Consider the following 13093-nt stretch of genomic DNA (forward strand, 5'->3'; position numbering starts at 1 on the left):
TAGTTCTTGTTGATCACTGGGTCCTTACTTTTTCCTCTATGTTATCTTTGCATGTGGTCTCTCTACAGCAAGATGGATGATGGGGAACAGCTCAGAATAATCAAGAGTTCGAAATCAAGGCCAGGTGTTCATAGAGCTCAACTCTGGAACTGGCACATCGTCACTTCTGCTGCCTTCTTCTATTGGTTAAATTGAGTCATAGGTCCAGTCCAGATTCCAGGGTCGAGGACCTCAAAAGGTTATACTGCTTAGAGGCATGTTTCATTGGGGGCCACCCAAGTAACAAACTACCTGACAAGCAGGGCTCTAGGAACAGACAGACGTGTGTGGGCTGAGGGTGCTCCAATTCTTAATTTTATATTGCCCTCTCTTCAGAGATGATTGGAGGGCAAATAGTGGGCAACAAGAAAACCCCAAACTTCCTCCACAGAATTAAAAGGCGGGGGAAACCTGGTTTGCTACTGGATCAGCCTGCATCAAGGGAGGCTGGGCTGTGTGTGTCTTCATTCAGTCTATTAAGCATTTATTGAGCATAGTCTACAAGCTAGGTCTTAACACGTGTGAGTTCGTTGTCTCTATTTTACAAAGGAGAAAGCAGAGGCTCGAATGCAGCACTCGCCTGCACCTAGCACCAAACCACGACGCAGCCTCCTAGGCCCTTTTTACCCCACAGCTAGCGTGGTGGCAGGGCAATCACTGGCCCCGGGGTCTCCGGGAGGGCAGCGCTCAACGCGGCTGGCTTGGCCAGCAGAGCAGTAGGCTCCCAGGCAGCCAACGGGAAGAGAGCGCTTCAGGGCTGCTACGCCGTCTCCGCGGCGGCGGGCGAAGCACAAAAACTCGCCCGCTAGGCCTTGGTACCGAGAACCCGGGGGGAGGTGTGGGGGTGGTGTCTCAGCGAACCCCAGTCTCAGGCTCAGAAACAAGTCTCCGGGGCGGCTGGCCCCGAGAGCCGGCGGCTGGCGGGACCCGCCCACGCACGCACGCACGCACGCACCGGCCCCGCCTGCAGCGCCGCTTTGGCCCAGCCCTCAGGATTGAGCGACCGAGCCACCGTCCGCACAGCCCCGCCCCGCACGGCCAGGCGTAGAGGAGCCGGCCGTGCGGTGTGTGTGTATGTGTTCGCGGGGCCCGGTCTCAGCCCCGGGAAGATGGTGGCGGTGGCGGCGGCGACTGAGGCGAGGCTGAGGAGAAGGACGGCAGCGACGACAGCGCCCGCGGGCAGAAACGGCGCGCGGCTCCGCGACTTTGACGCGAGCAGGGCTGAGAGGCCGGGGCTGGGGGCCGGGCTGCGCCTCCCGCGGCTGCTGCTGCTGCTGCTCCCGCCTCTGCTGCTGCTGCCCTGGGCTGCTGAGGCCGCGGCGGCAGCGGCGGCGGTGTCGGGCTCAGCCGCAGCCGAGGCCAAGGAATGTGACCGGCCCTGTGTCAACGGCGGCCGCTGCAACCCTGGCACCGGCCAGTGCGTCTGTCCCTCCGGCTGGGTGGGCGAGCAATGCCAGCACTGCGGGGGCCGCTTCAGGTGAGCTGAGGGTGGTGTTGGAGGGTCAGGCCCAGCCAGAGGTTGAGGCTGAGGGGCGCTCCAGACAGCGTCAGGCCAGAGGCGGATGCCGGACAGAAATTGGGGAGGGGAGGTCCGCCCCACGGTGTTTGAGCATCATTTGCTTCCGGGGAGCTCATCGTCTCTGGCCTGGGGTCTTTCTGTACTGGAAGATGAAAAGGTTGGAGGTAAGGGTGGGGGTATCCCAAAGGGGTTTGGGTGCAGCGGGCTACGTGGGAAGAAAGCTTAGGGTCCCAAAGTGTATCAAACCCAGTCTCTGAAACTGGGCCTCTTTCGGATAAATGAGGTATAAAAGAAAAGGTGAAAGAGAGCCAGTCTTACTTAAACACTTCGTTTTAACATCCCCTTGTTCCCTAGAGTCTGATGAGTTCTCTGATTGACTGGAAATGTGGGTACTCTGAAGAAACAGGGCCCTGGAAGTGATTTGTTGGCTGGAGATAGAAAGGAAAGGGTAGGATTGTGAAATATTAGAGATGGAAGAATCAGCGGTTATCGGTTAAAGGATAGTGAGGAAACTAGCCCTTTGAAGCTGGGTGGCACATTGGAACAGGGTCTGTCCTGGAGAGGGCATAGAAGGAGGTTCTTGTTTGCCCTGGTTTCTGGGAAATACGGAGTTTTGGGTTGGCCTGGTTCAGGGCAGTACCTCTTGGAGAGATCACTCATTAATTGATTAGTAGTTATCTATTATTTGCTTCAGTTGTGCAAGGGTCTCCAGATAATGCACACAAATAAATTAGCCAGACTTTGGCCTAGTGCACAAGGAGTTTGGAATATAGCAAGAGAAAGATATGTACACAAATAACCCCAGTCATAAGGGCTACAGAATCATTCATGCCTTTGGCAGATTTTTACTGAACTCTTTTGATGTCAGATGTGAAGAAGTGGAGAAATACGGAGACCAAGGTAGACCTTTGCTCTCATGGATCTTACATTCTAGTGGGGAGACAGGCAGTTAACAGGTAAATAAGTGAAAGAAATGAACAGGATAATTTTCGATAATGGTAAATGCTTTCAAGAAAATAAAACAGGATGGTCTGATAGAGAATAACTAATTGGTGGGTAACTTTAGGAGAAGCCTCTCATTTAAAGTGACATTTGACCTGAGACCTGAATGAGGCAATGGGCAACCTGTGGGAATTCAGGGGCGGAGAGGTTGTGACTAGCTGAGGGGTGCAAGAAGACTTTGAGGAGCAGGGGACATTGGATTTGAGCGTTTGAAGCTAAGTAAGGACTTGGAATTGTGCTGCCGGGAAAAGAATTTCAGATGGCAGGAAGGATGCAAACAAAATTGGGGAGACCAGACGTACAGTGTTGCTGGTATACAGGATTGCCAGGGTATATAGAAGAGCGTTGTGAGAGAGAAGTTTGGAACTTCCTTCGGGTGTTCTGATTTATGAACTGATTTAATCTACACATATTTATTGAGAGCTCTTCTAGCTTAGGTTGTGAGATACAAGACAGACATCGCCCTGCTCTTGTAGAGCTTACATTCTAGCTTGGGAACAAGACATCCAGTAATCAATGTATTACGATTTTGCTTAAGGCCCTGGTAATGAGTAGGGGACTTGTTTTAGTTTGGAATAGTAAGGTTAGTGACTGAGTAAGTGACTATTGAGTTGATATCTAAGGGGTGCGATGGCACTGCCTACATGAGCGGTGGGGTAGTAAAGGGCCAGCATGTACAGAGGCTTGGGGATGAGAGGGATCGTGACAGGCCGGATCGAAGGCCAGGTGGCTGGAGCAGAGAGAGCAGAGGGGAGCATGGCAAGACTAGAGAGAGAGGCAGGGGAGGGACCAGGCCATGTGGATTTCTGTTGGTTGGATTGAGAGTTTTGACTTTTAGCCTATAAGCGGTGGAATGGCATAGTTCATCTCGTTTTCACGACATTACAGGTTTTTAGATGGGAGCCAGAGTGGGAATGGCCTTGAAAGTGAGGCCAGAGCATTTTGAATTGGAGGAGCTTCTAAGATCAAATGAATGGATGGTTGGGTCAGAGACGAGTTCTTTAGGTTCTGAAAGTCTGGGATGCCGTGGTAGGCAGTGAGGGTCCATAGAGTGGGGAAGGACGTGCATAGCAGCATCAGTCTGTCTGCAATGTTCAGCATAGGTGGACTCACTTTAAGCATGAAAGATGGTGGGTAACTAGTTGGAACTGTTGGCATGGGTCAGGAGTGCAGTCACGAGAACTTGAGATAGGATATGGAAATAGAGGCAGGGATAAGTGCTCGGTGGTATCATTGAGGTAAATGACAGATCTTTCTTTGAATCTGATTTGCTTGTGGGAAGGGGAATGGTGAGGGAAAGAAAACTAGATCTTACCTTGGACGATTGGGAGGATGGTAGTATCATTAATAGACACAGGGACACAGGAGGAGTGGATCTGAGATGTTTAATTTTACACACACTGAGAGTCACCTGCATAGGAGGGAGATTGGCAGGCGGGGAGAGCAGGTCTGAGTGTCTCCGAAGAGAGTCCAGAGGATTGGAGAAAAGCCACTTGTTATGGGGAACAGGCAGTCCTGACACTGGTTGTCTCAGATGGTGTCACATGTGAGTGAAGGGACTCCCCTGGTTATTGTGGACACTCGTTAGAGCTGGTCGAAGCTGGCGTCAGTGCCTTTTCCTGGACAGATAGTTATGACTTTGACTTTGGTCCTGGTCATTCCGATATATTTTGTAGATTTCTGGAATTTGCATTTTAAAAAATGAAAGTAAGAGGAACTTATGCCTCTGGCCTTTAAAAAAAACCTAAATCTTTAGTTGAAGGATTTCTTTAGGGGAAGAGTAAAATGTTGGTTTTGATTATCGTGGTATGTATCTTGGTTTAACTTACAAACTTCCTTGTTATTAAGCTAAGAGATATTAAAATGAATACCCTTCTGGTTTGGATTGGCATCATGTTGGTTTTTTTTTTTGTTTGTTTGTTTTTTTAGCTTTCTAGTTCCATAAATCCTGTGTTATAATTGCTGTTAGTAAGGTCTTTTTCATTAATTGAAAGTAACATAGGGTAATAAGAGGATTAGATTTCACGGAAGTTATCGCTGAAAGCATGCTATGTGCCAGGGATGTTGTCAAGCAGTTTCATATACATTGTGTCATTTAATCTTCAGGACAACTCTGAGGGTGTTGTATAAAATTTGGATTATTGTATGGTTGTAATTAGAAAATCACTTAACTATTTTCCAAATGAAAGATACTACAAAAATTACAGAAGATTGATAGTGCCATTATATAAAAATAACTATGGAATCGTTGGTGGATGATTTCTAAAGCAGTATCATTTTCATTCATTTTTCAGTGATCTTTTTTTTCTACTTGTGACATCACCACTGAAATTTTAAATATTGAGGGATAAATACATCCCATCAAGTTAGAGGATAAAGATATTAAGCCCATTTATGAAATTACTATGCACTTAATTCTTTTCAGTTCCTGTTATACAAGACTTTTGGGAAGATAGAATTGAATAGCCTAGTGAATTGGAGCCTTATAGTTACCCGTGATGTTAAGTTACCTTCTATGGAAAAAAAAGAAAAGAAGGAGGCATTTATTGAGCATCTGTTTTGTGCCCAGCACATGCAATACTAGTAATAGTAGTTGTAGCAACTGCTGCCACTATTTTTCAAGCATTTCTCCATTTTTTTTCCAGGTATTATGTTAAGTGCCTTTTAGAAATTACCCCCTTTTAATCCTTAGAGTGAAGGTATTCCCATTTCACAGATGGGTAAACTGAACCTTGAAGATCTTGAATTACTTGCCCAAAGTCACACAGCTTGTGAAAAATTGGGGTTCGAACTCAGGCTTTGTCTAATTCCCAAACCCATGTTTTCCACTGTACCAGCTGGCCTCATTTTTTTTCTGAATCCAAATAGAATTCTTTATGAGCATTCTTTGGGAGAGCTGCCTTAATTCCTTTGAGAAACACTTTGAGAAACAGGAAGAAAAATTGATTTGTTACAACAGGAAAGTTAGTTAAAAAAAAAAAAATCTTAATTCACCTGAACCTGTCTAACTGCTGGTCTGAGGACACAAAATTAGCTTTCTAACTAGTGAAATGAAAATTCTGGAAAATAAAATTTGGAAAAAGAAAAAGGTGAAAAAAGTTTTTTTCTTGTAGTAAGCATTAAGCAGGATTAACCTGAAACCCTAAAATTGTGTTCGTGAATCAAATTTAGGGATGTCTGTTTTCCCGATCAGAACCTAAGCTCCACGAGGGCAGGGATTTTTATCTGCTTTGCTCACTGTTGTAGTCCCAGAGCCTAGAATATAGAATAGTGCCTGGGACATAGTGCTCAATAAATATTTGTTGAATGAAGGCATGAAATTCTGCAACATACTTTTTTGTGACTTAAAAGAAGTACTTTTTGACTATATGACTGCCATATCTGTCTTTTGTCCTATTTCTCCTAGACTTGATTGTCGTTTTTCCTACTGTTTGCTGGGCATCTTTCCTGGGATGTTTTACTGTCACCTTGTAATTAGTCACGTCTAAGACAAACTTCTTATCCTCATTGCAAAAAGTCTTTTCCTTAATACTTCCTTATTTCCATAGTGAATCTGACTTTAGATAACCAAGGGTCAAAATTTAGGCGTAGTCCTTTTCTCTTTCTGTTTGTTCTCTTTTCTCTGAAATCTTAGAAATGTGTGCTGTTCCATTCCTCCTGCTGCCGTCCTGGTGCACCTGGCCCTTCACCTCATTGCTCCTCTGCCTCTGTTGCACCTTGACTGGTCTCTTGCACCTCCAGAGTCCATTCTACACTTTGTCGTATAATCCCCTGAAAACGTATGTCACTATCTTGCTCAGAAGCCTTTTTTTATTTTTCCTCCTCTCATTACCTGTAAAATGATTGTCAGCAGAAGGCTCCCACTGACTTACACACGTTCCTTTTTCCTCTCCAAATCCTTCCACCTTGTGGTTTTTCTGAATATTTGCTAAATTCAGCACCCGTCCTCCTCCCTGCCCCCACATGCTTTCTTCTCTACTTATCTAGATTCTACTCTACTTATCTAGATTTTACCCCAAGGCTCATCTTCAGTTCTGTACAATTGGTAATAGACAATTCTCGAATCCTACCTGTTACCTCCTTTTGAAGTGAGTTATCAACCCGTTCAATATATAGATAGCTTTTGATAATTGTTATGTATTAGGTACTGTGCACTGCCTTGAAGTGCTTACGAAGGTGGTTAGGAGTCAGGCCTTGCTTTCCCATTGGGGAACTCATAGTAGTGAAGGGAAGACAGCTATATGCACAATTAGAATTTAATAATAAAAATACAGGCAGTATGTGGTGCTGGATTAATATGTGGTGGAGAGACTAACTTTTTTTTTTTTTAAAGTTAACATTTGTTATCTTTTTTTTTTTAAATTTTTTTTATTTTATTGGGGAAGGGGTACAGGACCTTATTTGGGGAACAGCGTACTTCCAGGACTTTTTTCCAAGTCAAGTTGTCCCTTCAAACCCAGTGGTGGAAGGTGCCGTTCGGCTTCAAGTTGTTGTCCTTTCAGTCCAGCCATGGAGGGTGCAGCTCAGCTCCAGGTCCAGTCGCCGTTGCTAGTAGCAGGGGGTGCAGCCCACCATCCCCTGCGGAAGTCGAACGGGCAACATTGTGGTTGAGAAGATGCGCTCCAACCAACTGAACCGCCCGGGAGGCAGCTCAGCTCAAGGTGTCATGTTCAATCTTAGCTGCAGGGGACACAGCCCACCATCCCTTATGGGACTCGAGGAATTGAACCGGCAGCCTTGTGGTTGAGAGCCCACTGGCCCATGTGGGAATTGAACCGGCAGCCTTCGGAGTTAGAAGCACGGAGCTCCAACTGCCTGAGCCACTGGGCTGGCCCCAAGACTAACCTTTTGAGGGCTCTGGTGGCAGGCATCATAGAGAAGGGGACATTTGGGCAGATCTGAGAGGTTTAGTGTGAATAGTGAATCATGAATAGTGGAGGAGAGCATTCCAGAAGGAGCGAGGAGCTTGTGCAAAGACAAAGAATCATGGACTGTGTATGTTTGTTGTAACAAAGTGCCACAAACGAGGCGGTTTCAAACAACAGAAAGTGAATCTCACAGTTCCGGAGGCCAGAAGTCTGAAATCAAGGTGTTGATGGGGCCATACTCTCTCTGAAGACTCAAAGGGAGAATCTGTTCCATGCCTTTTTCTGACCTTCTGGAATTGCCAGCAGTCCTTGCCATTCCTTGGTTTGTAGATGCATCACTTCAGTCTTTGCCTCCATCATTTCAATCTCACATGACACTCTGTGTGTCTCTTCTTATAAGGACGCCAGTCATGTTGGATGTGTGAATATCACCTCCTCTTAACTTGAGTACATCTGCAAAACCGTTTGCAAGTAAGGTCACATTCACAGGTACTAGGGCTTAGGATTCAACATAGCTTTTTTGGGGACCCAGTTCAAATCTCAACATAGATGGATGTTGTCGGAGCATAAATTGTGAGAGATGCATTGGAAGGGTGTGAGACTAGAAGGTGGTAATGGCTTTCCCACTTCCCTTTCCAACAACCTCCAGCTTCAGGGTGCATCCTTGACGATTCTATGCTCCGACAGCAGTGATTATTTTGAGGTAGGCATGTGATCTAAGCTGACTCAGTCAGAGTGAATCTCAGGGCTTTTGCTGAAGGCTTCTCTCCTCTGTGGGCATTTATGAAGCAGATACTTTGGTCATCTGTTTGTCTGTGTGGTGAGGCTATAAGACCTAGAAATATTATACCTAGCGTTGCTGTTGTGACGCTATACCTAGCGTTGTTATACCTAGCGTTGCCCCCCCGACCCCCCCCCCCCCCCGAGGTCAGAGCAACTCCTAGAAGAGGGAGGATGGTAGAGAAATGGAGCCAGAGACCTGATGACTTTCTGAATCTCTGGATCAAACCTTGCCTGAAGCTGTACTTTTCAGTTTTGAGAGGTACTGCAGTCTATATTTTTCTTAAGCCAGTTAGTGTTGAATTTCCTGTCTTACAATACAGAAAAATTCCTAACATACAGGGGAACATAGGGTCAGATCATGGGTCTTTATATTCCACCCCAAGAAGTTTAGGCCTTATCTTCTTGGAATTGATAACATCGTCTAAAAGCCTGACATTTTTCTACCAAGCCTCTCAATGTTCCAGTCTTGACAGACATATTCTGAACCCAAAGTTACTATAGGCAGTAGTTTTAGCGTGTTTCTTTGATACTGCTTAACTGAGATCGCCAGCTTCCATCTGGGGATGAAACTGTTTTCACTTCCCCATACCTCAACTCTGTTTAGCCAGTTTCACATTTGAGGGGTCATTAACTGTCACTGTAAATTGTAATAGATATGATTTCTATCCAAGTTCTTTTAGTGACAGACACCCAACTCAGACACGCTTATGAGAAAGAGATCAGAGAGATTTATTGGCTCATGTGACAGAAAATCAAGGGGATGTTGCTGGCTTCCTGCGTGGCTGGATCCAGGGGACCAGTTGGTCTCTCTCCCTCCATATCTCTTAGCTTTGCTCTGCTGTTTACTGGCTTCACTCAGGCAGGCTCTCTTCAGGTGGTGCCTCCAGAAGCTAAATCAAACTGGCTTAGCATCTTCCACTTGGAAAAGAGTGACTCTTCCTTAGGAGCTGTAGCAGATAAAGAGGGCTGAGTCTCACAGGTCCCGTGTCCTTTCCTGAAGCAATCACTGTGGCTAGCGTCATGGGAATGTCTGCCTGATCAGACCTGAGGTGAGCGAGCACCTGCCTGCTCTGAGTGGGGGGTGTGAGGTCTGGCTCCATTAGATGACACGGACTGAAAAAGGGAGAGCGAGGAAAGGAGAAAGGAAAACACACGCAGTGTTACCAGAAAGTGGGGCCAGTGCTGGGCTGGTGAGGTCAGTGACATCCCCATGTACTCTTAGAACCTGGCGTTTGGTGATACTCAGTAAGTGTTCATGATGCAAATTGGGAACGGTCTGGAAAATACTGTGTCAAGTAATGAGATGATGGGCCCCCAGTTTATCAAGAATCTACTCTCTGAGGGTACGCTGGCTCTCTGAGCTTAGTCACTGACGTGAGGGCTGTGCTGTGTTGAGTGTTATTCTAGTGGAGCCAAGTCACTGAATGGCGGTTGACTCATCCCCTGATTTTGTAATGGGGGAAATAGAAACGATTATGGGAGGAAGCAGCCAAATATGTACTTCTATTGTGTGAAGTTATGCTGTATTGGGTGAAACTTTATATAAAATACTTACGTAATAAGACTTGTCAAGTTTCTGGCTGATTCCAGGAAGATAGTTTACTTATTTGAAAAGGTAAAAATATGTTATTGAGTAAAAAGAAAAATTGGACATGGATATCTTAATATAATTGCATAAGTTATGACATGTTTGAAAGCAGATGTCTGACATTTAAACTTTACCCCTGTGAAAGGTTCTCAAGATTGGCAATTGTTTTTTTTTTTTTTTAAATTTACTACAGTGTAGAGGACAGAGAAATACATAGGAGAAAAGCAGAATATGTTTATGATCAAAACAAGTTTTACTAAATAGTATTAACTGAGTTAATAAATTCGTAGGTTATCTTTATCTTGAGTATTAAATACAGAATTATTTACCAGGAACTGCGACTGAATGGAAATCTTAAGGTTATTCTCTTTCACACAATCTTGTCCATGAAACTGAAATAAAACTGTAGTTGTGCTTTTCAAAATAATTTTATCTAGAAATTTATCAGCCACCAACCTGTTATGGAACTGTTACGGAACTGTTTCCCACTTAAACTCTATCATTTTCTGTGATTTCCTCATATGTTATATACTAATTTAATCCTTCACTTTGTTACTTTCTTCCTTCCATTTTTCCTCTTCTCCCTATACTTTCAAACCTGCCCTTCATTGTTGCCTGACTTTTTCTAATTTTTTTTTCTCCTTAGGGTAGCTTTCTTATATTTGTCTTGCTTTTTTCTTTCTCCTCATTTTATTGATGTCAGATCCATTTACCTGCTTCTCTTTTAGCACTTGAGACCCTCGTTCGATTTTATCCTTTCAATTTTTAATTCGTTAAGTTTTGTTTTTTTCAAGTTACATTTTGGGTGAACTTCAACTCTAGCTGTTTATTTATGTGTTTACTCATCTAGAATTCTTTCACTTATAGAAGTTAATTTTAGTCAGGGCTGAATTTATTCTTTTAGAATTTGACATTAACATTGCACAGTTATTAAGTTGAATGAATTTTCCAATTAATTCCTCTTGGTTTTTGCATTCTAATTAAGAATTTTCTAATTTGTTTCTTAATAGCCTGTAAGCTTTAGGGGCTGAAATTTTGTCAGGTGCTGTTAAGAGACCTTTCAGCCAGTGTTTCCTGTATATTTTGATTCATAAATTCTTTCACAAAAATGTATACTCTTGTGGACTCTCTAAGGAATTAAAAAATAATCTTAAAATAGTATCCTCTTTTTGATAAGATACTTAAATAGAGTAAAAAGTAATTTCTTAGTAAAAATCACAACAAACATTTTAAATATAATTTGTAATGATACTCAATGCCATTATAAATAGAAAAATTTGACCTTTTCCTTGTTTAACAACATGTGGTACATCTTGTTTAATGTATTTTAAATTAATGTGTAAGGAAAAGCGTAATTTATACACAAATAAAAATGATTTAATTTTGGGATCAAATGTATATTAAAATAGAGATTGGATTCTGCTTTGTGCTATAGAAATAGAAGCTTTCCTGTCCTAATGTTTGGTATTCATGCACTTGTGCTTTAAAAATTATTTCTTAGACTTTTTTTGTGTTTTGTTTCTAAATGATAAAATGATAGCAGTTTTCAGCTATTTGTAAGCATTTCTCTGCAAATAGCTTATTTCCTGCATGGATGTTTTTTTCAAAATTGAATGAAAAGGCCAAACTGGCTATAATTGTCACTTAATTTTCCCCTTTTAACATTGGTTTTTGAAGTACTGGAGATGTCTTGCAAAACTACATATACAAGGATTTTGATCAGAAGGTTTGGCAAGATGATCTTGAGGCAAATTTGCAGAATTAGATTCAATTTGTATCTTTCCATAACTTACATTGAAGTATCATGTCTTATGCTTCTCTTTTAATGGATGGCCCTTTCTGTCTTTTAATTGGAATATTGTTTGGGCCACTGGTTGAAAAAAACTGACCGACCCTGACCAAGTAACTGGTTGCTTTAAGGCAATCATATATTTAGTGCTTGTTCAGTCTCTGGGTTAACTTTAACTTCTTTTTAATATGAAATATTTCAGGCCTATGGAATAAATACAAAGAATAATAAAATGAACATCTTTGTACCTACAACCTAGCCTTGCTGAATTTCCTTTATAGTAATATTGTTACTATTACATAATGTTAATATAAATTATGTAATATAAAACATTATGGATACCAACCAAAGTCCCTTCGTCACCCCTCGCAAATCCCAATCATTTTACTCTCCCCAGTGGTAACTAGTATGGTGATCCCTTGCATATATGTTTCTATTTTTACTACAGATACACACCCATACACATACATACAAACATACATACAAAGTCTTGTTTCCAAAAACAAGGTCATGTTTTCAAACTTATAAAAAATAAATATGCTTTTCTTTTTTACTCCACAGCACATTTTCTAAATGCTTTTGAGATTTATTTGTGTTGATAAATATAGCTGTAGTTGATTCATAGCTATATTCGTTACAGAATTCCAATTTATTTATTCATTCTCCTGTTGATGGGCATTTAGATTTTGACAGCTTGTGCTGTTACACGCAGTGCTACAATTAACATTCTTTGCATATCTCTCTGTGCACATGTGTATGATTTTTCTCTAGAATAGTGATTTTCAAACTTTTGAAGCACCTCCAAAATAATTTTAAAATCCTGTTTACTTCCTTGCATACTTTTAGATTGAATTTCGACAATTTTTAAAATAATGGATTTCATATTTGCAAAGGATGTCATTTCTGGCATATTATAAAGTTACTAAAAAAATCCATTATATTATTTTTTAAATTTATTGGGTGGAATCCAAATTCCATAGCAGTTTGATAACCTTTCTCATTCATTAAAAAAAAGATACTTCTGTATAATCTTCAGCAATCAATTTTTGTATTATTTATTTTTTTGCTTAAATTCTTAGTTTTATTCTAATTCCCCAAGATAATTGTTTCCCTGGGTTATGAATTCTGTCCAGTGATCTGGATGTCACATACCACAAAACTCACCATTTTACAGTACACAATTCAGTGATTTTTAGTGTATTTGTAAGTTGTGCAGCCATCATCACTATCTAATTCCAGAATATTTTCATTATGCCAAAGAGAAACCCTGTGCCTGTTAGCAGTCACTCCCATTCCGTCTTCCCCCCAGCCCCTGACAACTACTATCTCCTTTCTGTCTATGGATTTGTCTGTTCTAGACATTTCATATAAATGTTATATGTGGTCTTTTGTGACTGACTTCTTAGCACATTGTTCTCAAGATTCATCCATGTTATATCATGTATCAGTACTTTATTCCTTTTTATGGCTGAATTATATTCCATTGTATGTATATACTATGTCTT

The 13093-nt window shown here is 42.1% G+C and overlaps 1 protein-coding gene across 6 annotated transcripts in view; it reads left to right on the forward strand.

The window, feature by feature from the left end:
• The first annotated feature begins 1063 nt into the window (after positions 1-1063).
• Positions 1064-13093, forward strand: part of ATRN (attractin) — a 142525-nt gene continuing 130495 nt past the window's right edge. For 5 of the 6 annotated variants that reach the window (XM_033095114.1, XM_033095109.1, XM_033095111.1 and 2 more), the window contains exon 1: positions 1064-1516. In XM_033095114.1, the coding sequence (XP_032951005.1) occupies positions 1149-1516 (368 nt within the window). In that variant the 5' untranslated portion in view covers positions 1064-1148. Of the gene's footprint in view, positions 1517-2436; positions 2459-13093 lie in introns of those variants that run through there. The other variant, XM_033095113.1, reaches the window with a different exon arrangement.

Source organism: Rhinolophus ferrumequinum, chromosome 23 (assembly GCF_004115265.2).
Source record: "Rhinolophus ferrumequinum isolate MPI-CBG mRhiFer1 chromosome 23, mRhiFer1_v1.p, whole genome shotgun sequence".
NCBI classification, from domain to species: domain Eukaryota; kingdom Metazoa; phylum Chordata; class Mammalia; order Chiroptera; family Rhinolophidae; genus Rhinolophus; species Rhinolophus ferrumequinum.